The 24,464-nt window shown below is 50.0% G+C and overlaps 1 protein-coding gene and 1 pseudogene across 1 annotated transcript in view; one reads left to right on the top strand and one right to left on the bottom strand.

The window, feature by feature from the left end:
• TMEM120B (transmembrane protein 120B) overlaps positions 1-24,464 on the bottom strand; it is a 65,931-nt gene that overhangs the window by 20,501 nt on the left and 20,966 nt on the right. Inside the window, exons 2-5 of the mRNA XM_031650839.1 lie at positions 11,976-12,094; positions 8,214-8,330; positions 6,010-6,031; positions 4,020-4,147 (exon numbers count right to left, since the gene is read on the bottom strand). Coding sequence (XP_031506699.1) covers positions 4,020-4,147; positions 6,010-6,031; positions 8,214-8,330; positions 11,976-12,094 — 386 coding nt within the window. The remainder of the gene's footprint in view (positions 1-4,019; positions 4,148-6,009; positions 6,032-8,213; positions 8,331-11,975; positions 12,095-24,464) is intronic.
• LOC101026604 lies at positions 19,969-20,961 on the top strand (annotated as a pseudogene).

The following is a 24,464-nucleotide window of genomic DNA, read 5'->3' as shown; positions in this document are numbered from 1 at the left end:
TTCCCTGTCGGCACGACTTCCACCTGCCAGAACCCGCCACTCTGGGTGTTCCTGGGGGCTTTATCAAGCCACCAGCATCTATTCTGCTGGTGCTAGGTGCAGATCAGAAGGGTGGAGCAATTAACACCCTCTGGGGACAGTCCTCAACTGCCCCAACTGATAGCAATTGCTGGATAAATACCCCAGCTCCCTCACCCTCAAGTGGGATAACTCTGAGGCATGTTCTACGCTGTCCCCCCATTCCCTAGCAGTATTGAGCCCCAGCTGCCCGCAGGATAATGCTTTCTCGTCTCACTTCCTATTCCCATACCAGTGTCTCCTGAGATCACCTCCTGAATAAATGACTGGCACTAAAATGCTTGTCTTGGGGGTCTCTTCTGGGCCAACCCACACTAAGACAGTACTACTTCCCATTTTACAGATCACGCAGACGGCAAGCACTGGAGTGAGGTCCAAACCCAAGCCCACTCAAGCCAAACTTAACTCTGACTACCTCTTTCCTAGCCTGGTTCAAACCCGATAGAGGACAGTCCTAACCAGTCACAGCCTCTTGGCCTCAAGGCAGCAGAAGGAGGCTTCCAACTCTCCTGCCACCTCACCAAAGCCTCCAAATGCCTAAGTAGTACTGGTGGAGGATGTCCTGGAGCCTGCGGAAAAGTTGAGGAGGTAGACACAGAGAGGGCCAGGACTCCACTTCAGGTCACACAGCTCATGAGTGGCAGAGCTGGACCCAGAACCCTGCAGGTCGCTGGCCATGCCCAGCTGCGGGCTTAGTGGTACCAAGAAGGGCCTCTGGGTTGGGAGCCTAGCCAGGAAACCATTCCAAGGGCGGCAAGAGGAAGAAAAGAGAATCCTGCTCCGTGGATGCACTGGCTATGAAGCTGTGAGCCTTTTCACGTGTACCCAGTCTTAGCACAAAACAATGACGCTAACCAGTGCTAATAAACAGGCACCAGTCTAACCAGTCTCCAGACACAGCTTCTGCCCTCCAAGCTGCCCTGCCAAGGAGCTCCTGTCGCCCTCACTGTATCTGTCAAGAAACTAAGGCTGGGAGAGGTTAGTCACTTGCCTAAGGTTAAACAGCAGGGCAGGCTTCCCAGGGGCACCGGCACAGAGATGAATGGCCCGTCCAATCCCCCTCCTCTGCCCCATTTTTAGCCTATGGAAGGTATACTGGGTTGAACAGCATCCTTCCAAAATTCATGTCCACTGGGACCTTATTTGGAAACGGGGTCTTTGTAGATGCAATTAGTTAAAATGAGGTCATACTGTGTTAGGGTGGGCTCTAAATCCAGCGTCTAGCTTCCTTATACTAGGGAAGGAGGCCGTGTGGCGTGGTGACAGAGACAGAGACAAGCGAAACACAGCTTTAGGCTGAGCAATACCAGGGCTTGCTGGCAATTCCCAGAAGCTGGGGAGGTGAGGAAGGGTCCTCCCTCTGAGAAGCCTGTGGGGCAGCACGGCCCTGCCGCGCCCTGCTTTCAGACCGCCGGCCTCCAGAACTGTAGGAAACATATCTGCTGTTTTAAGCCCCCAGTCTACGGTACTTAGTTACGGTGGCCCTGGGAGATGAACACAAAAGCAGGTGGGAGAAAAGGAGACTCCCAGGCCCTCGGGGAACCTTGGGCCTCAGGACAGCACAGGTTTGCCTTCAGAGGGCCCTGGAGGTCCCTGTGCAAGGGACTCCGGCTACACACTGACAACGTTTACCCTCTTTGAGGGGGGTACGTGAGGGGTGTTGCAGATGTGCGCAGCCTTTGCCCTCGTGGAAATAGGCCAGGCTCTGGGCAGCAGGCGAGCATGGGCCCAGGGCCTAAAAGAGCCTTTGTTTGGGCATTCAAGTGGCCAGACCAGCAGCCAGACGCCCAGTCAAGCGCCTGCCAGGCAATAAACACTTGGCACGTGGGCCAAATGCCCAAGCCGTACTTGGCCGCTTCCCCTGGGTTTTGTTCCAGAGAAAGGAACAAAACCCCTCAGGCAGGGCAGCAGCAGCCCACAGCCTCACGGCATGGCTGTGCCCCACTCGGATGGCACCAGCAGCCGTGGAGCCCCCCAGCAGCGCCTCTACATGCCAGCCAGGGTGGAGCTTCCACGCACAGTGAATTGTCACAGCCTTGTGAGGCAGAGACTCCCGTCACCCTTGTTTTACAGATGGAGAGACTGAGGCTTCCAGAGGGAACCTGCCCATAGTAACAGCCAGTTGGTCTCAAAACCATCTTTTTCTTTTCTTTTCTTTTTTGAGATGGAGTCTCGCTCTGTCGCCCAGGCTGGAGTACACTGGCGCAATCTTGGCTCACTGAAAGGTCCGCCTCCCAGGTTCACGGCGTTCTCCTGCCTCAGCCTCCCAAGTAGCTGGGACTACAGGCGCCCGCCACTACGCCCGGCTAATTTTTTTTTTATTTTTTAGTAGAGATGGAGTTTCACCATGTTAGCCAGGATGGTCTCGATCTCCTGACCTTGTGATCCGCCTGCCTCAGCCTCCCAAAGTGTTGGGATTACAGGCGTGAGCCACCACACCCCACCTTCTTTTCTTTTCTTCTTCTCTCTTTTTTTTTAATAATTGGGATATAATTCACATACCATAAAATTTGTTCTTTTAAAGTATATAATTTAGTGATTTTTAGTATATTCAGAGTTGTACAACGATTACCTAATTCCAGAACATTCTTTTTTTTTTTTTTTTTTTGGAGATAAGGTCTCGCTCTGTTATCCAGACTGGAGTACAGTGGCACAATCTTGGCTCACTGCAACCTCTGCCTCCCAGGTTCAAGTGATTCTCCTGCCTCAACCTCTTAGCTGGGATTACAGGCACCTACCACCACGTCTGGCTGATTTTTGTATTTTTAGTACAGACAGGGTTTGACCATGTTGCCCAGGCTGGGAGAACATTCTTATTACTCTAAAAAGAAACCTTGTACCCAGTGGCAGTCATGCCCTCAAGTCCTGCCTCCCGCAGCCGCTGGCCACCACTCACCTACTCCCTGTCTCTATTTGCCTGTTTTGGGCAGTTCTCAGCAATGGAATCCTACTGTATATCTTTTTGTGACTGGTTCTTTTACTCAGCATCACGTTTCCAAGGTTCATCCATGCGGCACCCTGGGTCAGTGACACAGCTTCATTTCTCTCTCTCTTTTGTTCAGACCAGGTCTCCCTCTGTCCCCAAGGCTAAAGTGCAGTGGTGTGATCACGGCTCACTGCAGCCTCGAACTCCTAGGCTTAAGCAATCCTCCCACCTCAGCCTCCCAAAGTGCTGGGATTATAGGTGTGAGCCACTGCACCCAACTAAATAATTTCATTTTTTATCTTTGTAGAGACAGGGGTCTTGCTCTGTTGCCCAGGCTAGGCTCAAACTCCTGACCTCGAGTAGTCCTCCTGTCTCCCAAAGTACTAGGATTACAGGTGTGAGCCACCGTGCCCAACTTTTCATTTCCCTTTATAGCTGAACGATATGCCACTGTACGGACAGACCACAGTGAACTCCTTTTTTTTTGTGGCGGGCAGGGGACAGAGTCTCGCTCTGTCACCCAGGCTGGAGTGCAGCGATCTCAACTCATTGCAACCTCTGCCTCCTGGGTTCAAGCGATTCTCCTTGTCTCACCCTCCCAAGTAGCTAGGACTAAAGGCATACTCCACCATGCCCAACTAATTTTTATATTTTTAGTAGAGATGGTGTTTCACCATGTTGGTCAGGCTAGTCTTGAACTCCTGACCTCAAATGATCTGCCTGCCTTGGCCTCCCAAAGTACTGGGATTACAGGCATGAGTCATCACAGCTGGTAATCAACTCTTTCTTAACTAGCACAAGGCCTTTCCAGCAGCCATTTAACAGATATTTGTTGGATGGAGGTGGGACAGACAGGACTGGCACTTCCCATGAGAAATGGCCCCTCTCTCCCCTACACCTCATCACGCCAAACAACACAGAAGCAGGAGAGGCCCTGGGTCCCCTGGATCCCTCTCTCGGCCCCCACCTGATGTCTGCATGCCCAGGCCCAGGCGCACATGGCCATACCCACTACCTGTAGTGAAGGACAAATCGACACGCCACGGCACCCAGGAGCAGGATGATGGTCAGGTAGAGCTTGAACTTCTCATACTCGTCCTTGTAGGCAAACCTGCCACGACAGACACGCCCAGGGGAGTGCCCCTTACCATGACTATTCCAGTACCTGGGCATGGCCCTTAGCCCCATCAGACCCTTGTCCTACAGCCACTGCCATGGCCCATAAGGACCTTTCCATCCCACTAAAGGAGAGACCTGGCCTTGACAGATTGGTGGTGACCAATGAGGGGAAGAGGGCCAAGTATGCAGAAGGCCCATGTCCCTGGACTCTGGTCTGGGGCTCTGGGCCCATGCTGGAGACAGGCAGGGGGCAGAGACAGGGCCTCTTCCATCAACCAACTGCTGCTGCTGAAAGGCCAGGGTTTGCGGCCATCTGGAAATGGGGTAGACTCAGGGTAGACAGGACTGCCCATCTCCCAGGAGAAGTGTGTGCGTGATAGGGCATGGAACAGAGCAGGGCTATTTGGGAAATGGGAAGTCCCATCCACCCAACATACTAACTCTGAAAAAGGAAGGAAGGCAGGAACGCCTCTCCCAGGTGCGAGAGGAGGAGAGTGTCAGAAACTCCAACAGCGAGAGCCTCACCTGTGAACAGGTTTTTATTTATGCAAAAATTCTAGCTTGGATGCATCTTCCCTGAGCTGAAGGCAGAACACCGGAGGTCTCTGAGCCAAGCGGGAAGTGTGGGGAGTGAGGGGTAATGGGGGTAGAGGTGTGGGAGGTGGGGTGCAGGATAAGGTGTGGGGTGAGAGTGGGGTGTGAATATGGGGTATGGGGTATTATGGTGTGGGTGTGGGGTATGGTTGTGGGTGTGGGGTATGGTTGTGGGTGTGGGGTATAGTGTGGGTGTGGGGTATGGGTGTGTGGGGTGTGAGTGTGGGTGTGGGGTGTGGGTATGGGGTATGGGATGTGGGGTGTGATGTGTGGGTGTGCGATGTGGGTGTGGGGTGTGGTGTGGGTGTGGGGTGTGAGTGTGGGGTGTGGGTGTGGTGTGTTGGGTGTGGGGAGTGTAGAGGTGTAGTGTATTTAGGTGTAGTGTGTAGGGTGTGGTGTGGGAGTGTAGGTGGCAAGTGTGGGGTGGTATGGTGTAGGTATAGGGTGGTGTGGTGTGTTAGGTGTGGCGTGTGGGGTGTGGTGTGGGTGTGGCATGTGTGGGATGTGGGGTGTGGTGTGGGGTGTGGGTGTGGTGTGGGGGGTGTGGATGGGGTGTGGGGGTGTGTGGGTGTGGCGTGTGGGTGTGGTGTGGGGATGTGGGTGTGGTGTGGGGTGTGGTATGGGGTGTGGGGTGTGGTGTGTGGTGTGGGGTGTGGGTATGGGGTGTGGTATGGGGTGTGGGTATGGGGTGTGGGGTGTGGGATTGGGTGCGGGTGTGGGTGTCAGGTATGAGTGTAGAATTGTAGGTATAGGGTAGAGGTAGGGTAGATGTGAGTGTAGAATTTATGGGGTGTGGGGTGTGGTGGGGTATGGGGTGTGGGGTGTGGGTATGCGGTGTGGTGTGGATGTGGTGTGTTGGGTATGTGGTGTAGGGTGTGGGATGTGGGTGTGGTATGGGGGTGGGGTGTGGCGTGGGGTTTGGTGTGGGGTGTGGGGTGTGGATGTGGGTATGGTGTGTGGGGTGTGGGTATGGGTTGTGGTATGGTGTGGGGTGTGGGTGTGGGGTGGGGTTTGGAGGAATTAGTGAGTGGTAGAGTGTAGTGTGGATATGGTGTGTTGGGTATGTGGTGTGGGTGTGGGATTGGGTGTGGGTGTGGGGGTGTAGGGTGTGGGTGGGGTGTGGGATTGGGTGTGGGTGTGGGGTATGGGGTGTGGGGTATGGGGTGTGGGCTGTGGTGTGAGATTAGGTGTGGGTATGGGGTGTGGGATTCGGGGTGTGGGATGTGAGGTGTGGGATCTGGGTTGTGAGTGTAGACACCCATGGCTGGTTGCTGAGGAGGTCCATTCCATGCAGAGACCAGGTTCAAGTAGAGCCTGGAAGGAAACACCTGTAATCCTTAGCAAGGTGGGTGTGGAGAAATGCTGCAATTCAAACTCAACACACCTAACAAGCACATCCCAAGTAGTGATGTTAGAAGATAGGGGGCCTAAGCTCTGCGGGTAAATGGACCCCCACATCGAGTGAGAATAATGACTGACCAAAGGACATTACACCTGTGACACGAGAGTGTGCGGAGTTGATTTCCCCTCCATGCTGCCTTAAAGACCGTATTTCTCAGCCTGCCTTGCAGCCAGATGTCAGCAGGTGACTAAACATAGCCAATGAGGTGGAGGCATAGGTACAACCTCTAGGTCAATTTTTAAAGAATTTTCTGGACTGGGCGCGGTGGCTCACGCCTGTAATCCCAGCACTTTGGGAGGCCAAGGTGGGTGGATCACAAGGTCAGGAGTTCGAGACCATCCTGCTGAACCGTCTCTACTAAAAATACAAAAAGATTAGCCGGGCGTGGTGGCAGACGCCTTGTAGTCCTAGCTACTCGGGAGGCTGAGGCAGAAGAATGGAGTGAACCCAGGAGGCGGACCTTGCAGTGAGCCGAGATCCGGCCACTGCACTCCAGCCTGGGCAACGGAGTGAGACTCCGTCTCAAAAAAAAAAAAAAAGGATTTTCTTTATTTTTCATTATTATTATTATCATTGTTATTATTTTTAGAGACAGGGTCTCACTCTGTTGCCCAGGCTAGAGTGCAATGGCATGATCATAGCTCACTGCAGTGTTGTAGTTTTTTTTGACAGAGTCTCGCTCTGTTGTCCAGACTGGACTGCAGTGGCATGATCAGGACTCGCTGTAACCTCCACCTCCCAGGTTCAAGCGATTCTCCTGCCTCAGCCTCCCAAGTAGCTGGGATTACAGGCACGTGCCACCATACCCAGCTAATTTTTGTATTTTTAGTAGGTTTAGGGGTTTCACCATGTTGGCCAGGCTGGTCTCGAACTCCTAACCTTAACCTGCCTCAGTCTCCCAAGGTGCTGGGATTACAGGCGTGAGCCACTGTGCCCAGCCTCACTGCAGTCTTAAACCCCTAGGCTCAAGTAGTCCTCCTACCTCAGTCACCAAAGTAGCTAGGATTACGGGTACACACCACCATGCCAATTTTGTTAAAGTTTTTTAGAGAGGAGGTCTCACGATGTTGTCCAGGCTGGTCTTGAATTCCCGGGCTCAAGTGATCCTCCCACCTCGGCCTCCCGAAGTGCTGGGATGACAGGCACAAGCCACCACACCCAGCCTTGAGCTGGGTTTTCTATCATTTGCAATCCAACGATTCCCAACCGAGGTAAGAGGCACAGAGGGGCAGGAGGCAGATGCGCATGGCACTGTAAGAGGGTCACGAATGCTAGGCTGCTGTTCATTCTGCAGAAAATGATCATCACTTAACTCAGGGAGTCTTTACCCAAACATAGTAAAAAAGGAGAAGCTCAGAGGAATGGGTTAAAACGTAACAGGGCTAACCAGCTCCCTCCCACCTGCTACAGGCCTGAAAGGAGCCCCGCCTCCTAGCGCAGGCTCTGACTCAGCGCAAGGCTGATCCGGAAAACAGGGTCAGGGTGAACTGACTGGGCTCAGCAGCGTATGCCGGGTCACGATGATACCAGGCTGTAAGCAGCTCTCTCCAGAACAAGGTGGCAATGACATCACTTGAGGGAGGGGACTTCTCTGAAGGGGGAAAATAGAAAGAACGTGGGCTTTGGAGTCAGAATGTCTGCTGTTCACATCCTGGTGTGGCCAAACATTCGCTGATGTCTCTGAATCTTGTAAAAATGGGGATCTCTTGGTCTGACGCACAGGTTGTTGAGGATAAAACGAGTGACATCACAGGAGTTCCTGGCACAGCTCTGAGCCTACAGGAGGCACTCAATGCATGTTTGTTCTCCTGGGAGAGAACACCTCCCTTTTAACCCCAGGTGGCACCAGGCATGCGGTAGGTGCTGGTTCCTTGCAACGGCCCTCCCAGGAATACTGCCGTCCCATGGTGTGGCTAAGGTGCTCTCCTGGGCTCACGGAGGAATGCGTAAGGAAGCCTTCTTACGTCTCCTGCCCTTTCTTCCCTCTTTCCCCTTCAATCTGAGCACCAGCAGGAAGGTGAGAGTTATATGAACCAGCTGTGCTAGGCCTGGGCATGGGCCTGTGCTAGGGGTGGGGAGGTTGCCAACTCCTACCCGTTCTTCTTGGGCAGGTAGGCCTCCATGTCGAAGAAGACGTCCTGCCGCTCCTTGATATTTGCGGCCATCTGCTGAACGAGCTCCGCCTCCTCCTGGCTGGTATGGCGTTTGCACCTGTGGACAGAGATGCAAGCACAGGGGAAGGGGCGTCACTCAGAGGGAGGAGGGCTATGGACTCCCCCAGTCCCAGCCTCCCACCTTCTACCCTAGTGTGTCCCACCTTCTACCCCAGTGCCTCCCACCTTCTACCCCGTGCCTCCGCCTTCTACCCCAGTGCCTCTTGCAACCACAGTTCCCTATCTCAACTCTCTGGGTTGGGGGAGTGATGCTGCCTCCCAGGTAGTCTTGTGACTTTCGGTAAATCCTTAAACCTCTCTGCCTTATTTTCCATACCTGAAAAACCGGGATAACCTCAAGTCTACCTCACAGACAATAGCCTGGTGAGGATTAAATGAGTAAGTACAGCATAGAGCATCTAGAATAATATTTGATAGTATGAGCTCAAGGGATAATTACTAACAATACTATTTTTCTTCTCATTTTTCTTTCTTTTTTTTTTTTATGAAACAGAGTCTCGCTCTGTCACCCAGGCTGGAGTGCAGTGGCGCCATCTTGGCTCACTGCAAGCTCTGCCTCCCGCGTTCATGCCATTCTCCTGCCTCAGCCTCCCGAGTAGCTGGGATTACAGGCTCCTGCCATCACACCTGGCTAATTTTTTTGTATTTTTAGTAGAGACGGGGTTTCACTGTGTTAGCCAGGATGGTCTTGATCACCTGACCTCATGATCTGCCTGCCTCGGCCTCCCAAAGTGCCAGGATTATAGGCGTGAGCCACCACGCCCGGCCTTCGTCTCATTTTTCTAAAGAAATAGCTAGCAGACATGATGTTATAGTCCCAGAACATACGCCTATGATCTCAGCACTTTGGAAGGCCAGGGCGGGAAGATCACCTGAGGCCAGGAGTTTGAGGCCAGCCTGACCAACATAGCAAGACCCAGTCTCTACAAAAAATTAATCAAAGAAAACAACCAAGGCCAGGCGTGGTGGCTCATGCCTGTAATCCCAGCACTTTGGGAGGCTGAGGCGGGCCGATCACCTGAGGTCGGGAGTTCAAGACCAGCATGACCAACATGGAGAAACCCCGTCTCTACTAAAAATACAAAATAAGCTGGGCATGGTGGTGCATGGCTGTAATCCCACCTACTTGGGAGGCTGAGGCAGGAGAATCACTTGAACCTGGGAGGCAGAAGTTGCAGTGAGCCAAGATCGCACCATTGCACTCCAGCCTGAGCAACAAGAGCGAAACTCTCTCTCAAAAAAAAAAAAAAAAAGACGGGGGAGGTGGTTAAGAAAACAACCCGGGGCTGGATGTGGTGGCTCATGCCTGTAATCCCAGCACTTTGGGAAACTGAAGTGGGCAGATCACCTGAAGTCAGGAGTTCGAGACCAGCCTGGTCAACATGGCAAAACCCTGTCTCTACTGAAAATATAAAAATTAGCTAGGCGTGGTGGCAGGCCCCTGTAATCCCAGCTACTTGGGAGTCTGAGGCAGGAGAATTGCTTGAACCCAGGAGGTAGAGGTTGCAGTGAGCCGAGATCGTGCCACTGCACTCCAGCCTGGGCGACACAGCGAGACTCTGACTCAAAAACAACAACAGTAACAAAAAACCACCACCAAGCATGGTGGTGCACGCCTGTAGTCCTAGTATTCATGAGGCTAAGGTGGGAGGATTGCTTGAGCCCAGGAGATCAAGGCTGTGGTGAGCCATGATTGCGCCACTGCACTCCAGCCTGGGTGACAGAGCAAGACCCTATCTCAAAAAAAATAAGACCAGGCACAGTGGCTCACGCCTGTAATCCCAGCACTTTGGGAGGCCAAGGCAGGAGGATCGCTTGAGGTCAGGAGTTTGAGACCAGCCTGGCCAACATAGTGAAACCCTGTCTCTAGTAAAAGTACAAAAATTAGCTGGGCGTGGTGGCGGGCACCCGTAATTCCAGATACTCAGGAGGCTAAGACAGGAAGGAGAATTGCTTGAACCCAGGAGGCAGAGGTTGCAGTGAGCTGAGATTGTGCCGCTGCACTCCAGCCTGGGCGACAGAGCGAGACTCCATCTCTGAATGAATGAATGAATGAATGAATGAATGAATGAATGAATCAATCAATCAATCAATGTAATTTTTAAAAATAGAAATAAAGGAATAACCTACAGATTACCAAGAGGACAGACAGAAAGCCCCTGAAAGCATAAGCAGTCGACCAGTTAAGGTCTGTTATTCTTTGGTAACATGGAACTCTCAAAACTAGAAAACAAGCCAGCAGAGACATCTCAGAATGGCAGGGGTCCTTGGTCTAAGACCCTAACTCATGGGTCAACCTTCTAACCCAGTACTTCTCAACTGGGAGCAGCCGGCAATGCCTGGAGACATCTTGGTGGTCACACCTGGGGCGGAAGTGCTACTGGCATCGGTGGGCAGAGGCCAGGGATGCTACTCACTATCCCACAGTGCACTGCACAGCCCCCACAGCCCCATCAATAGTGCTGAGGTTAGCCATGTGCCCATCTGTGAAGCAATCACTGAGAATCTGAAAAACTCTGGACTGAAAAAACTCTAGACTCTGAGTCCTGCCATTACCAAGACGTGTTTTTCCAAAGCCACATCTGGTGATGTGTTTGCATGGGGCCATCCACACTCTCTACCCCTTTCAGGACCTTCCTCCAAAATTGTCCACAAGGAAAGAGTTAACCAAGAGTCCCAGATTCTAAAATAGAAGCCTAGCTAAGTGACTCGGGACAAGTCACTTGGAGCCTTAGTTTCCCTGCCTGACAAGGGGGTCACTGCATCCACTGGGCCCCTTCACATACCAGGCAGGAAGGGACTTCCCAGACCTGGAGAAGTCAGGAAATGAACACGATCCAGGCCTGGGGAACCGAACTCAGCTATGAGCTCAAGCACATCTCCACCAGGGATGGCAACCTAGTGGCCACTACCCCAGAGGCCCCAGTGGGGAGGACACCCCACACCCACGAAAGGACGCTGCCTGTTTACTTGTCCAGCAGGGCACCTTCCTATAACAGCACCCACCTTTCCCCTGGGAAACTACTCATCTTCTTCTCCCACCACCCACATGGCTGTCCCTCCACTTCCCAGGGCCACAGACTGAGCGCACGGCATGGGGCTGTCCAAGCAGCTTCTCAGTGATTGGTTCACAAATGGGCATTCAACCAATCCCAGCCAATGAGGACTAACCCAGAATGTCGGCTGAAGTACTGGGAAAAAGAAACTCTCGGCCAGGCACAGTGGCGCACACCTGTAATCACAGCTACTTGGGAGGCTGAGGCAGGAGAATCACTTAAACCCAGGAGACGGAGGCTGCAGTGAGCCGAGATCACGCCATTGCTTTCCAGCCTGGGTGACAGAATGAAAGACTCCATTTCAAGAAAAAAAAAAAAAAAGAGAAACTCTCCTTCAGCCGGGGTGGCACAGCCAGCAGGAAGCAAGGTTAGAGAATATAAGCCTGGCACTGTTGGTGGAGGGGACAGTCACCCTGAGAGTGACACCAATCCAGAGGAAGGCAGAATTTAGAGGGAAAAAAGCAGATGCCCCAAAACACCCTTTGACCCCTGGATCCAGTGATGCCTGAAACAACTCCCAGTCCTGTCCTTTTCCACTGAGATTGCCATTCTCTGCTTCAGCCTGTTTTGAGTTGGGCTTCTGTCCCTCAGAACCAGAGCAGCCCACGGGCTGCAGCCACACCTACCTCTGGAGTGTGAGCTTCAAGTCCTTGAGGTGCTTCTTCTGCTTACTGATGGAACTGCTACACAGCGTCTGCACCGCAGCCAGCTCCTCCAGCTTCTGCTTGTAGATCCTGTGCGTCTCCTGGAGGACAGGGGACCCCGGGGGAAGGTGTGCGGGAGAATGTGAACAGGTCATTTTCTTTTCTTTTCTTTTTGACAGAGTCTCGCTCTGTCACCCAGGCTGGAGTGCAGTGGCATGATCTCAGCTCACTGCAAGCTCTGTCTCCTGGGTTCGAGCAATTCTCCTGCCTCAGCCTCCCAAGTAGCTGGGATTACAGGTGCCCACCACCATGCCCGGCTAATTTTTTTTTTTTTTTTTTAATTTTTCGTAGAGACGGGGTTTCACCATATTGGCCAGGCTGGTCTCAAACTCCTGACATTGTGATCCACCTGCCTGAGCCTCCCAAAGTTCTGGGATTACAGGCATGAGCCACCGCGCCCAGCCAGCTTATTGTTTTTAATGTCATGGTCTTCATCTCCCGTGTTGGTTTCCCTAAATTGTTGGTGTTTGTCTTAGAAGTCCAGAGATAAGGGGTTGTTTCCCTGCCTATGGTGTTATTTATTGGGAGGTGTGTGATGGTGGCAAAGTCAAGAAGTTACTGTGTTCTGTTCCCCCATTACTGAGGCAAAGTCTCTTGTATTTTCCCATGGTGAAACCCCATCTCTACTAAAAATGCAAAAATTAGCCAGACATGGTGGCGGGCATCTGTAATCCCAACTACTTGGGAGGCTGAGGCAGGAGAATCACTTTAACCCAGCGGGTGGAGGTTGCAGTGAGCTAAGACCAGGCCACTTCACTCCAGCCTGGGTGAAAGTGCGAAACTCCGTCTCAATAACAAAAAGAATAAGCCACTGCTCGCTTTGGCAGCACGTGTACTAGAATTGGAATGATACAGACAAGGTTAACATGGGCCCTGAGAAATTAAAAAACATTGAAAAACAAAGCAACGATAAACCAACAAACTCAAGTGACCTTTTTTTTTTTTTTTTAGCGGTTGGAGAGATGGATTTACCAGAGGGAGAGCAAAAGCGGATGGTCCAACAGTGAGCACAGAGGCTAAACTCCCCTGCCTGCCAAGCAAGGCACCTAGGTATGAAAGTTAAGTGAGGCCAGGCACGGTGGCTCATGCCTGTAATCCCAGCACTTTGGGAGGCTGAGGCAGGCGGATCATTTGAGGTCAGGAGTTCGAGACCAGCCTGACCAACATGGTGAAACCCTGTCTCCACTAAAAATACAAAAATTAGCCGGGCATGGTGGCAGATGCCTGTAGTCCCAGCTACTCAGGAGGCTGAGACAGGAGAATTGTTTGAATCTGGGAGTCGGAGGTTGCAGCGAGCTGAGGTCTGCCACTGCACTCCAGCCTGGGTGACAGAGCAAGACTCCATCTCAAAAAAAAAAAAAAAAAAAAAAAAAGGAAGTCAGTAAATAAGGAAGAGGCAAAGGCTAAGAATTAACTAGATGACAATAAAAATGACAAGTGACTAGATGACAATTAGGAGAGACATCCAAGAATGCTGTGAATCACCTTGAATAGAGTGAGTCACCTTGGCCCACCCACTAGGAAGATAAAAGGGTGACTTCCCTCTGTCCTTCCTGGGCCCCCCAGGAAGGAAAAATCAATGCTTTTATTTAATGTTTTTATTTTTTTCAATTTTTATTTTTTTTATTTTTTGAGACGGAGTCTCGCTCTGTCGCCCAGGCTGGAGTGCAGTGGCCGGATCTCAGCTCACTGCAAGCTCCGCCTCCTGGGTTCACGCCATTCTCCTGCCTCAGCCTCCCGAGCAGCTGGGACTACAGGCGCCCGCCACCTCGCCTGGCTAGTTTTTTTGTATCTTTTAGTAGAGACGGGGTTTCACCGTGTTAGCCAGGATGGTCTCGATCTCCTGACCTCGTGATCCGCCCGCCTTGGCCTCCCAAAGTGCTGGGATTACAGGCTTGAGCCACCGCGCCCGGCCAATGTTTTTATTTTAAAATAATTTCAAATTGAGCATGGTGGCTCACGCCTGTAATGCCAGCTACTCAGGAGGCTAAGGCATGAGAATTGCTTGAACCCAGGAGGCGGAGGTTGCAGTGAACTGAGATTATGCCACTGTACTCCAGAGTGAGACTCCGTCTCAAATACATATATAAATGAATAATAATAATAATAATAATAGTAATAATTTCAGACACAGGGGCTCATGCCTGTAATCCCAGAACTTTGGGAGGCCAAGGCAGGTGGATCACCTGAAGTCGGAAGTTTGAAACCAGCCTGACCAATGTGGAGAAACCCCATCTCTACTAAAAACACAAAATTAGCCAGGCGTGATGGCGCATGCCTGTAATCCCAGCTACTCAGGAGGCTGAGGCAGGAGAATCGCTTGAACCCAGGAGGCTTAGGTTGTGGTGAGCCGAGATCGCACCACTGCACTCCAGCCTGGGCAACAAGAGTGAAACTCCATCTCGAAATAATAATTATTATAATAATAATTTCAAGCTTGCAGAATTACAAAAACAATACAAAGAACTCGCTTCTACTCTTCACCCAGATTCACCAGCGGTTCCTTCATTCTGTATTTGCTTTATCCCCCATATATGCGTGCCTGCGTGTGCACACATGTGCATGCCTGCCTGTATGTTCTTTTTCTATATCAGGCAGGCAATCGTAAGCCACAGCCGCAGGCCAAGTCTGGCTACCTAATTTTGTATGCTCAGTAAGACAGAAATGGGTTTTGCAGGGTTGAAAAAAAATCACTAGAATCTTTCATGGTGTGTGAAAATTATATAAATTGGCATTGCAGTATCCATAAATAAAGTTTTATTGGAACACAGCCACGCCCACCCATTTAAATATTCCGTGTGGCTGTGCTGGGACTCTAACAGCAAAACAAGTAGTTGTGACAGAGACCATATGGCCCATAAAGCTCAAAATTTTCACTATTTGGCTTTTTACCAAAAAGATTTGCCCACTCCTGTGCTAAACCATTTGGGAGTTAGTTGTAGACAACACACCTCTTTTCTCCTAAATAGTACAGTGTGTATCTAGTAAGAACAGCAATATTCTCTCAAATATCCATAGTACAATTATCAAACGCAACTGACCCTTAAATGACATGGGTTTCAACTGCATGTCCACTTATACACAGATTTTCTTCCACCTCTGCCACCCGTGAGACAGCAGACCAAGCCCTCCTCTTCCTCCTCCTGCTACTCCTCAATGTAAAGACACAAAGGATGAAGACCTTTACAATGGTCCACTTCCACTTACTGAAGAGTAAATATATTTTCTCTTCCTTATGATTTTCTTAATAACATTTTCTTTTCTCTAGCTTTTTTTTTTTTTTCTTTAAGACAGACTCTCACTCTTGTTGCCTATGCTGGAGTGCACAGGCATGATCTCCAATCACCACAACCTTCACCTCCCAGGTTCAAGCGATTCTCCTGTCTCAGCCTCCTGAAGGATTACAGGCATGTACCACCACGCCTGGCTAATTTTGTATTTTTAGTAGAGACAGGGTTTCTCCATGTTGGTCAGGCTGGTCTCAAACTCCGGACCTCAGGTGATTCACCTGCCTCAGCCTCCCAAAGGGCTGGCATTACAGGCGTGAGCCACCGTGCGGGGCCTCTCTAGCTTTCTTTATTGTAATAATACAATGTATAATGCATATATAAAATGTGTGTTAATCGACTGTCTCTGTTATCAGTGAGACTCTGCTCAACATTAGGCTGATAGAAGTTTTGTGGGAGTTGCCGGGCACATTGACTCGTGCCTGTAATCCCAACACTCTGGGAGGCCAAGGTGGGTGGATTGCCTGAGGTCAGGAGTTTGAGACCAGCCTGACCAACATGGTGAAACCCTGTCTCTACTAAAAGTGCAAAAATTAGCCAGACATGGTGGAGGGCACCTGTAATCAGGAGGCTGAGGCAGGAGAATCACTTCAACCTGGGAGGCGGAGATTGCAGTGAGCTGAGATCACACAACTGCACTCTGTCTCCAAAAAAAAAAAAACAAAAAAAATAGTAGTTTTGGAGGAGTCGAAAGTTTCTGGCCAGGCTGAGTGGTTCACACCTGCAATCCCTGCACTTTGGGAGGCTGTGGGGGGTGGATCACTTGAGGCCAGGTGTTCAAGACCAGCCTGGTCAACATGGTGAAACCCCATCTCTACTAAAAATACAAAAATTAGCCAGGTGTGGTGCGGGCGCCTGTAGTTCCAGATACTCGGGAGGCTGAGGTGAGATGATTACTTGAACCCAGGAGGTGGAGGCTGTAGTAAGCTGAGATCGTGTCACTGCACTCCAGCCTCAGTAACAGAGGGAGACTCTGTTCCAAAAAAAAAGTTATATACTTGGCTTTTCGACTGATTGGCACCCCTAACCCACCTTGTTCAAGGGGCAATCGTCTAGAAAATGTAATGTTGATATAACACAATGCTATGGCCTCACATACCACTCAAATTCAAATTTTGTTGACTGTCTCTTTTATGGCAATTTTCCTTCAGATCTTGGATCCAATTCAGTCTCATGCCTTCTGGTACTGTTCATGTCTCTTTACTCTCCTTTAATCTAGAACAATCTCCCAATCTCAGCCTTTCGTGAATTTAAGTTTGTTATTTTTTTTTTTTTTTGAGACGGAGTCTCGCTCTGTCGCCCAGGCTGGAGTGCAGTGGCCGGATCTCAGCTCACTGCAAGCTCCGATTTCCGGACCTCGTGATCCGCCCGCCTCGGCCTCCCAAAGTGCTGGGATTACAGGCGTGAGCCACCACGCCCGGCCTTTTTTTTTTTCTTAATAGAGACGGGGTTTCACCGTGTTAGCCAGGATGGTCTCGATCTCCTGACCTCGTGATCCGCCCGTCTCGGCCTCCCAAAGTGCTGGGATTACAGGCTTGAGCCACCGCGCCTGGCCTGTTTTTTGTTTTTTGAGACAGAGTTTGACTCTTGTCGCCCAGGCCAGAGTACAGTGGTGTGATCTTGGCTCACTGCAACCTCTGCCTCCCAGGTTCAAGCGATTCTCCTGCCTCAGCCTCCCAAGTAGCTGGGATTACAGGTGCCACCATACCCAGCTAATTTCTGTATTTTTAGTAGAGACGGATGGGGTTTCACCATGTTGACCAGGCTGGTCTGGAACTCCTGACCTCAAATGATCCTCCCACCTCGGCCTCCCAAAGTGCTGGGATTACAGGCATGAGCCACCGTGCCTGGCCGAATTTAAGTTTTTAAAGCGTTTGGTCCAGTTTTCTGGAAGAATGTCCCCCAGTGGGGGTTTGTGGATGTTTCCTCATGATTTGAGGCATGCATGGGTACCAGCATGTTACTAAAAGGATGTTGTGCCCTTATTAGTGGCTCCTGCCAGGAGGGACACCATATCCATGATGCTAACTTTGCTGGGTAAAGGCAGCCAGGATGCCCACCCAGCTTCTGCACTATGTAGTGTCCAACTTTCCATTGGCAATTAACAAGTTATCTGTGTGAAGAAAGGCTGTGTTTTAATCACTTTTGAATTCTTCAGTGCTAAACAGCCCTCTATGTCCAACAAATACCTGCTGATAACGAAACCAGACAAGGAGGACAGAGGTGGAGAGATCCTGCCCAGACAATGCAGCCTTGGGGAAGACAGGGCCCTGGCTTGAGAGGCTGCTGTGAGATAAGGGCCCTGCACCCCTCCTGGTGGCCTTTGGTGCTGGTTCCTGCCATAAAGAGATAAGACCAGGGCTACAAAATCAGCTGCCAGATGCTCATCAGGACCTCATCTGTTTCAATTAATATTTAATGTCACAAGTAAAACATGAAGACATCATCCTTGTTAAAAATTAAAACACTGCAGCTATGGCTGAGGTCTGCTTTTTTTTTTTTGAGATGGAGTCTCGCTCTGTCACCAGGCTGGAGTGCAGTGGCACGATCTCGGCTCACTGCAACCTCCACCTCCTGTGTTCAAACGATTCTCCTGCCTCAGTCTCCCAAGTAGCTGGTATTACAGGTGTGCACCACCATGCCTGGCTAATTTTCATATTTTTATATTTTTAGTAAATTTTTAGTAGAATAGATTACAGGTGTGAGCCACTGTGCCCGGATTTTTTTTTTTGGAGACAGGGTCTCACTCTATCACCCAGGATGGAGTACAGTGGCTTGATCTCAGGTCACTGTAACCTCCACCTCCCGGGTTCAAGTAATTATCGTGCCTCAGCCTCCCAAGTAGCTGGGACTACAGGTGTGCACAACCATGCCCAGCTAATTTTTGTATTTTTAGTAGAGATGGGGTTTCACCATGTTGACTAGGCTGGTCTCGAACTCCTGGCCTCAAGTGATCCACCCATCTTGGCCTCCCAAAGTGCTGGGGTTACAGATGTGAGCCACTGCACCCGGCAACTTCTGCAAGTTCTGAACCACATATTTCATTAGGAACTGCTTGCCGTCCACTCTCTCTTCCCTGGCTAGGAAATGCAACAAAGGGCTCAGTTACCTTGAAGCCAGAAGCGGCAGAGCCCATTGCCCCTCCCCAACCAAACTAACCTGAGTCCCAGTGCAGCCTCATGGGACACAGCTTCTCAACTGTGATTTCTTTCTTTTTTGAGACAGTCTTGCTCTGTCACCTACGCTGCAGTGCAGTGGCACAATCTCGGTTTACTGCAACCTCCGCCTCCTGGGTTCAAGTGATTCTCCTGCCTCAGACTCCCGAGTAGCTGGGATTAAGGGCGCATACAACCACACCCAGCTAATTTTTGTAGTTTTAGTAGAAACGGGGTTTCATCATGTTGGCCAGGCTGGTATCAAACTCACGACCTTGGGTAATCTGCCCACCTCGGCCTCCCAAAGTGCTGGGTTTACAGGCGTGAGCCACTGTGCCCCGCCCACTGTAATGGTTTTAAAACATGGCCACTTATTCTTTATCATGCCTCACATAGACAGGCAGTGCCTCTGTTCACTCCCCTTAAATCTAGGTACGCTTGTGACTAGTCTGACAATAGAATATGGCAGAATTGACACTACATAACTTCTGAGAAAAAGTCACGGAAGGCCCTGTGGCTTCCACCTAAGTTCCTGGAGCAACTAAGTAAGTGGAACTACTTGCTCTTGGAGCAAAAAGTACAGCTATCCTGAGGCAACCATGCTATATGAAGCTTTAGCCACACAGAGAAGTCCCGTGTAGTCACTCCAATCAATAGTCCCAACTAAGACAAATCTTGTCAGTCCCACATAGGTTCCAGACACGTACATAAACAAACATCCAGGCGGGGCGCAGTGGCTCGCCCCTGTAATCCCAGCACTTTGGGAGGCTGAAGCAGGAGGATTACCTGAGGTTAGGAGTTTGAGATCAGCCTTGCCAACATGATGAAACCTCATCTCTATTAAAATTACAAAAATTAGACAGCACGGTGGTGCATGCCCGTAATCCCAGCTACTCGGGAGGCTGAGGCAGGACTGCTTGAACCTGGGAGGTGGAGGTTGCAGTGTGCTGAGATCGTGCCACTGCGCTCCAGCCTAGTCGACAGAGGGAGACTGTCTTAAAAAGAAAAAGAAGACCGGGCGCGGTGGCTCATGCCTGTAATTCCAGCACTCTGGGAGGCCGAGGCAGGCGGATCACCTGAGGTCAAGAGTTTGAGACTAGCACGGCCAACATGGTGAAACGTCATCTCTACCAAAAACACAAAAAAAATTAGCTGGACATGGTGGTGGGCACCTGTAGTCCCAGCTACTCGGGGAGACTGAGGCAGGAGAATCGCTTGAACCCAGGAGATAAAGGATGCAGTGAGCCTAGATCGCACCACTGCACTTCAGCCTGGGCGACTGAGCGAGACTCCATCTCCAAAAAAAATAAAGGAGGGGGGATGGCGGGGGCAAGTTCCCCAGTCTCGTGAGAAGTGCGTTTAGTCTTCATGCCAACTTCCACGCTGTGGCCCCTGCTTTCTGTGTAAGCCTCTCCAGAAAGACAAGATAGTGAAGGAGCTGAACCTGATGAAGAGTCAGTGAGTGGGGCACCTCTTCCTGTACCTCCAAAGAGAAGAATTAAAAGAAATATATTCAGGCTGACTGAGACTAATTTCAGAGAGAGGACTTCCAGCCCTAAGGCATGTATTTGATAAGGCAGAATCCAAAGGTAAAGGTCATGAGGCTGAAGACTTGAAGACTCTAATGAGACACATGGAGCACTGGGCACACAGGCTATTCCCTAAACTGCAGTTTGAGGATTTTATTGACAGACGAATACCTGGGAAATAAAAAGGAAGTTCAAACCTGTTTAAAACGAATTCAACTTGATCTCTCTATTTTACGTGAAGATTTTGTTACCAATAATGATGAAGTTGCAGGAAATAATGGACATGATGTATCTGCTACTGAATGAGATCCCTTTCTGATAAACTCATCTGAAAGTGAGATGTTTGCTTCTGAGTCAAGTAGAAGCCTAACAGAAGAGCAACAACAAAGAACTGAGAGAAATAAACAACTGGCCTTGGAAAGAAGGAAGGCAAAGCTGCCGAGTAATAGTCCCTAGGAAATGATATGTTAATGAATACACAAGGGGCACAGACAGTTGAAGAGGTTAATACTGATGATGGTCAAAAGGAGAAGTCAAATGGATTAAACGAAGACATTCTAGACAATCCATGTAACGATGGTCCTGCTAATGGTTTAAATGAAGAGGGGTAATTAAAATTTAGAGGAAACACTGCTGGACCAGTCTTTTTAAAATGTGCAACAATAACTTGATGCCTCATCCGGAAATGTTACTGAAGCTAGGTAAGTTTCCATTAAGAGAAAATATATCTGTTAATTCACCACCCTGCAAGCTTGGTGTTACTATGTATTTTTTCTTCTTTGAGTGAAAGTCCTTAGGTAGTAAAACTTTTATAGATTCTTGTTTAAAATCTGGTAATATGGCAGGGCCCACTGTAATCCCAACACTCTGGGAGGCCAATGGGGGTGGATCACAAGGTCAGGAGTTCAAGACCAGCCTGACTAACATGGTGAAACCCCATCTCTACGAAAAATATAAAAATTAGCCGGGCGTGGTGGTATGTGCCTGTAATCCCAGCTACTCAGGAGGCTGAGGCAGAAGAATCACTTGAACCCAGGAGGTGGAGGTTGCAGTGAGCCGAGATCGCGCCACTGCACTCCAGCCTGGGTGACAGAGCAAGACTTGGTCTCAAACAAAACAAAACAAAAAAGGCCGGGCGCGGTGGCTCATGCCTGTAATCCCAGCACTTTGGGAGGCCGAGGCAGGTGGATCACAAAGTCAACAGAGGGAGGCCATCCTGGCCAACATAGTGCAACCCTATCTCTACTAAAAATACAAAACTTAGTTGCGCATGGTGGCATGCACCTGTAGTCCCAGCTACTCAGGAGGCTGAGGCAAGAGAACTGCTTGATACCAGGACGTGGAGGTTGCAGTGAGCCGAGATCGCACCACTGCACTCCAGCCTGGCGACAGAGTGAGACTCTGTCTCAAAAAAAATCTGGTAATATGGTATTTATTTGTAGTTATGCTTATCACTTTATTTAAATCTATTTATTTATTCTCTCTAGTGTTTGTTTTTATAGAGATATGACTTCATAAATGACTAGTATAAACTGGTAATAAGCAGTTTCTGCTGCTGGTCTGCCATTGAATGCCTTGTTTTCACTAAGTTGGAAGGTTTTGTTTATGGGGTTCTTTTGTTTGTTTGTTTTTGAGATGGAGTCTTGCTCTGTCACCCAGGCTAGAGTGCAGTGGCATGATCTCGGATCACTGCAACCTCTGCCTCCTGGGTTCAAGCGATTCTCCTGCCTCAGCCTCCCAAGTAGCTGGGACTACAGGTGCATGCCACCACGCCCAATTAATTTTTTGTATATTACTGCTCCTTGAAGAGCAGGGCTAACCCATGGACAGCATGTCCACAGTAGCCTGGGTGAAGTTATGTACATATATATTGAATATTAATTCTTTTTTTTTCTCTTTTTTTGAGATGTGGTTTTGCTCTTGTCACCCAGGCCGGAGTGCAATGGCACTATCTCAGCTCGCTGCAACCTCCACCTCCTGGGTTCAAGTGTTTCTCCTGCCTCAGCCTCCCGAGCACCTGGGATTACAGGCACCTGCCGTCATGCCTGGCTAATTTTTGTATTTTTAGTAGAAACAGGTTTCGCCATGTTTGCCAGGCTGGTCTCAAACTCCTGACCTCAGGTGATCCACCCATCTCAGCCTGGCAAAGTACTGGGATTACAGGTGTGAGCCACGGCACCCAGCCTGTCCATTTTTTAAAAGAAGTAAAAATAAAACTTATTTTGCAAACTAAAAAACAAGAAAGAAAGAAAAAGAAACTTTCATGGCCAGGCGTGGTGGCTCACACCTGTAATCCCAGCACAGGTGTGATTGGGAGGCCAAGGTGGGTGGATCATCTGAGGTCAGGAGTTTGAGACCAGCCTGACCAACATGGAGAAACCCCATCTCTACTAAAAGTACAAAACTAGCCAGGTGTGGTGGTTCATGCCTGTAATCCCAGCTACTCGGGAAGCTGAAGCAGGAGAATTGCTTGAACCCAGGAGGCGGAGGTTGCGGTGAGCCAAGATCACGCCACTGCACTCCAACCTGGGCAACAAGAGCAAAACTCCATCTCAAAAAAAAAAAAGAAAGAAAAGAAATCCCCAGAAGATTCCAGCCCCAGCCACGTGAGTTACCCCTCGCTACTCGAGTCCTCCCAGAAAAGGCACCAGACATCATAGAGCACAGTCAAGCCTTCTTCTGTGCTCTGTCTACATTCCTGACCCACAGAATCCCCAAGCATCAGGCAACAGTTGTTTTATGCACCGGAGATAACAAACCCCACTCACCCTGGGCCACGCTGCCCTCTGGACTGTCACGTGACAAAGAAACTACTTCATTCCTGGCATTTTACTTTCAGGTCTCTTTGTGACAGCAGCGTAGCTTATACCCTAAACACATTCTTTGGGTTTTTAAAAAGTATATTAACAGTATCAAATGTATACATTAGATTCCATAACTTGCTTTTCTCACTCAGTAATATGTCTTGGAGATCTACGCACAATATATGGGGCCAGGTGTGGTGGCTCACACCTGTAATCCTAGCACTTTGGGAGGCCGAGGTGGGCAGATCACTTGAGGTCAGGAGTTGGGAGACCATAGTGGCCAACATGGCGAAATCCTGTCTCTACTAAAAATACAAAAATTAACCAGGTGTAATGGTGCATACCTGTAATCCCAGCTACTTGGGAGGCTGAGGCATGAGAGTTGCTTGAACCCAAGGCAGAGGTTGCAGTGAGCTGAGGTCACACCACTGCACTCCAGCCTGGGCAACAGAGGTGAGACTCTGTCTCAAAAAAAAAGGCGGTGGCGGTGGCTCAAGCCTGTAATCCCAGTACTTTGGGAGGCCGAGGCGGGTGGATCCGCGAGGTCGGAGATGAGACCATCCTAGCTAACATGGTGAAACCCGTCTCTACTAAAAGCCTACAAAAAAGCGGCCGAGGCTGATGGCTCAAGCCTGTAATCCCAGCACTTTGGGAGGCGAGGCGGGTGGATCAGGAGTCAGGGGTCGAGAGACCATCCTGTGGCTAACATGGTGAAACCCGTCTCTACTAAAAAAAAAATACAAAAACTAGCCAGGCGTGGTGGCCCGAGCGCCTGTAGTCCCAGCTACTTTCGAGACTGAAGCGGGAGAATGGCGTGAACCGGGGAGGTGGAGCTTGCAGTGAGCGAGATCAGCCTCACTGCACTCCAGCCTGGGCTGACAGAGAACTCACGTCTCAAAAAAAAAAAAAAAAATACAAAAACTAGCGAGTGGTGGCTGAGCCTGTAGTCCCAGCTACTCGGAGGCTAGAGGCAGAGGAGAATAAAGCGTGAACCGGGGCCGAGCTTGCAGTGAGCTAAGATCACGCCACTGCACCAACCTGGAAGCTGACCCCGTGAGACTCCGTCCCAAAAAAAAGAATATGTGGATGCACTCCCACTCTTTAGTGCTGGGCATATTTTTGTGCTGCAGATATACTCCAGTTTCTTTAGTCCTTCCCTAGTGCTGGATATTTTATGTTGCTTCCTGTGTCTGACTATAACCAGCAATGCAATATTGAATCATGTCATTGCGGCCTCTCTGGGCACACAGGCAGAGTGTGTCTCTAGAGTAGATTTCTCTGGGGAAGAGAGGTAAAATTGTGGGTCCAGAGGCTGCAGGCTTTTATTGATTTTTCTGAGCCGAGTCTCCCCTGTTGCCTGGGACCCAGAGCACAGTGGTGATCTCGCTCACTGCAACCTCCGTCTCCCGGGTTCAAAATTCTCTGCTCAGCCTCCCAAGTAGCTGGGGCTACCATACACACACCTAGCTAATTTGCTGTTGCAGAAACAGAACAGGGTTTCACTGTGTTAACCAGGATGAATGCTGATCTCCCAAACTCATGATCCACCGCCTCATCTCGAGATACTGAAGTGTGAAACCACAGCATCCAGCTTGTTATTAGATTTGTGAATCTTGGGCAATGCGTAACTTCCATA

Source organism: Papio anubis, chromosome 9 (genome assembly GCF_008728515.1).
Source record: "Papio anubis isolate 15944 chromosome 9, Panubis1.0, whole genome shotgun sequence".
Lineage (NCBI taxonomy): Eukaryota > Metazoa > Chordata > Mammalia > Primates > Cercopithecidae > Papio > Papio anubis.
This window is presented reverse-complemented; position numbering and strand designations above follow the sequence as displayed.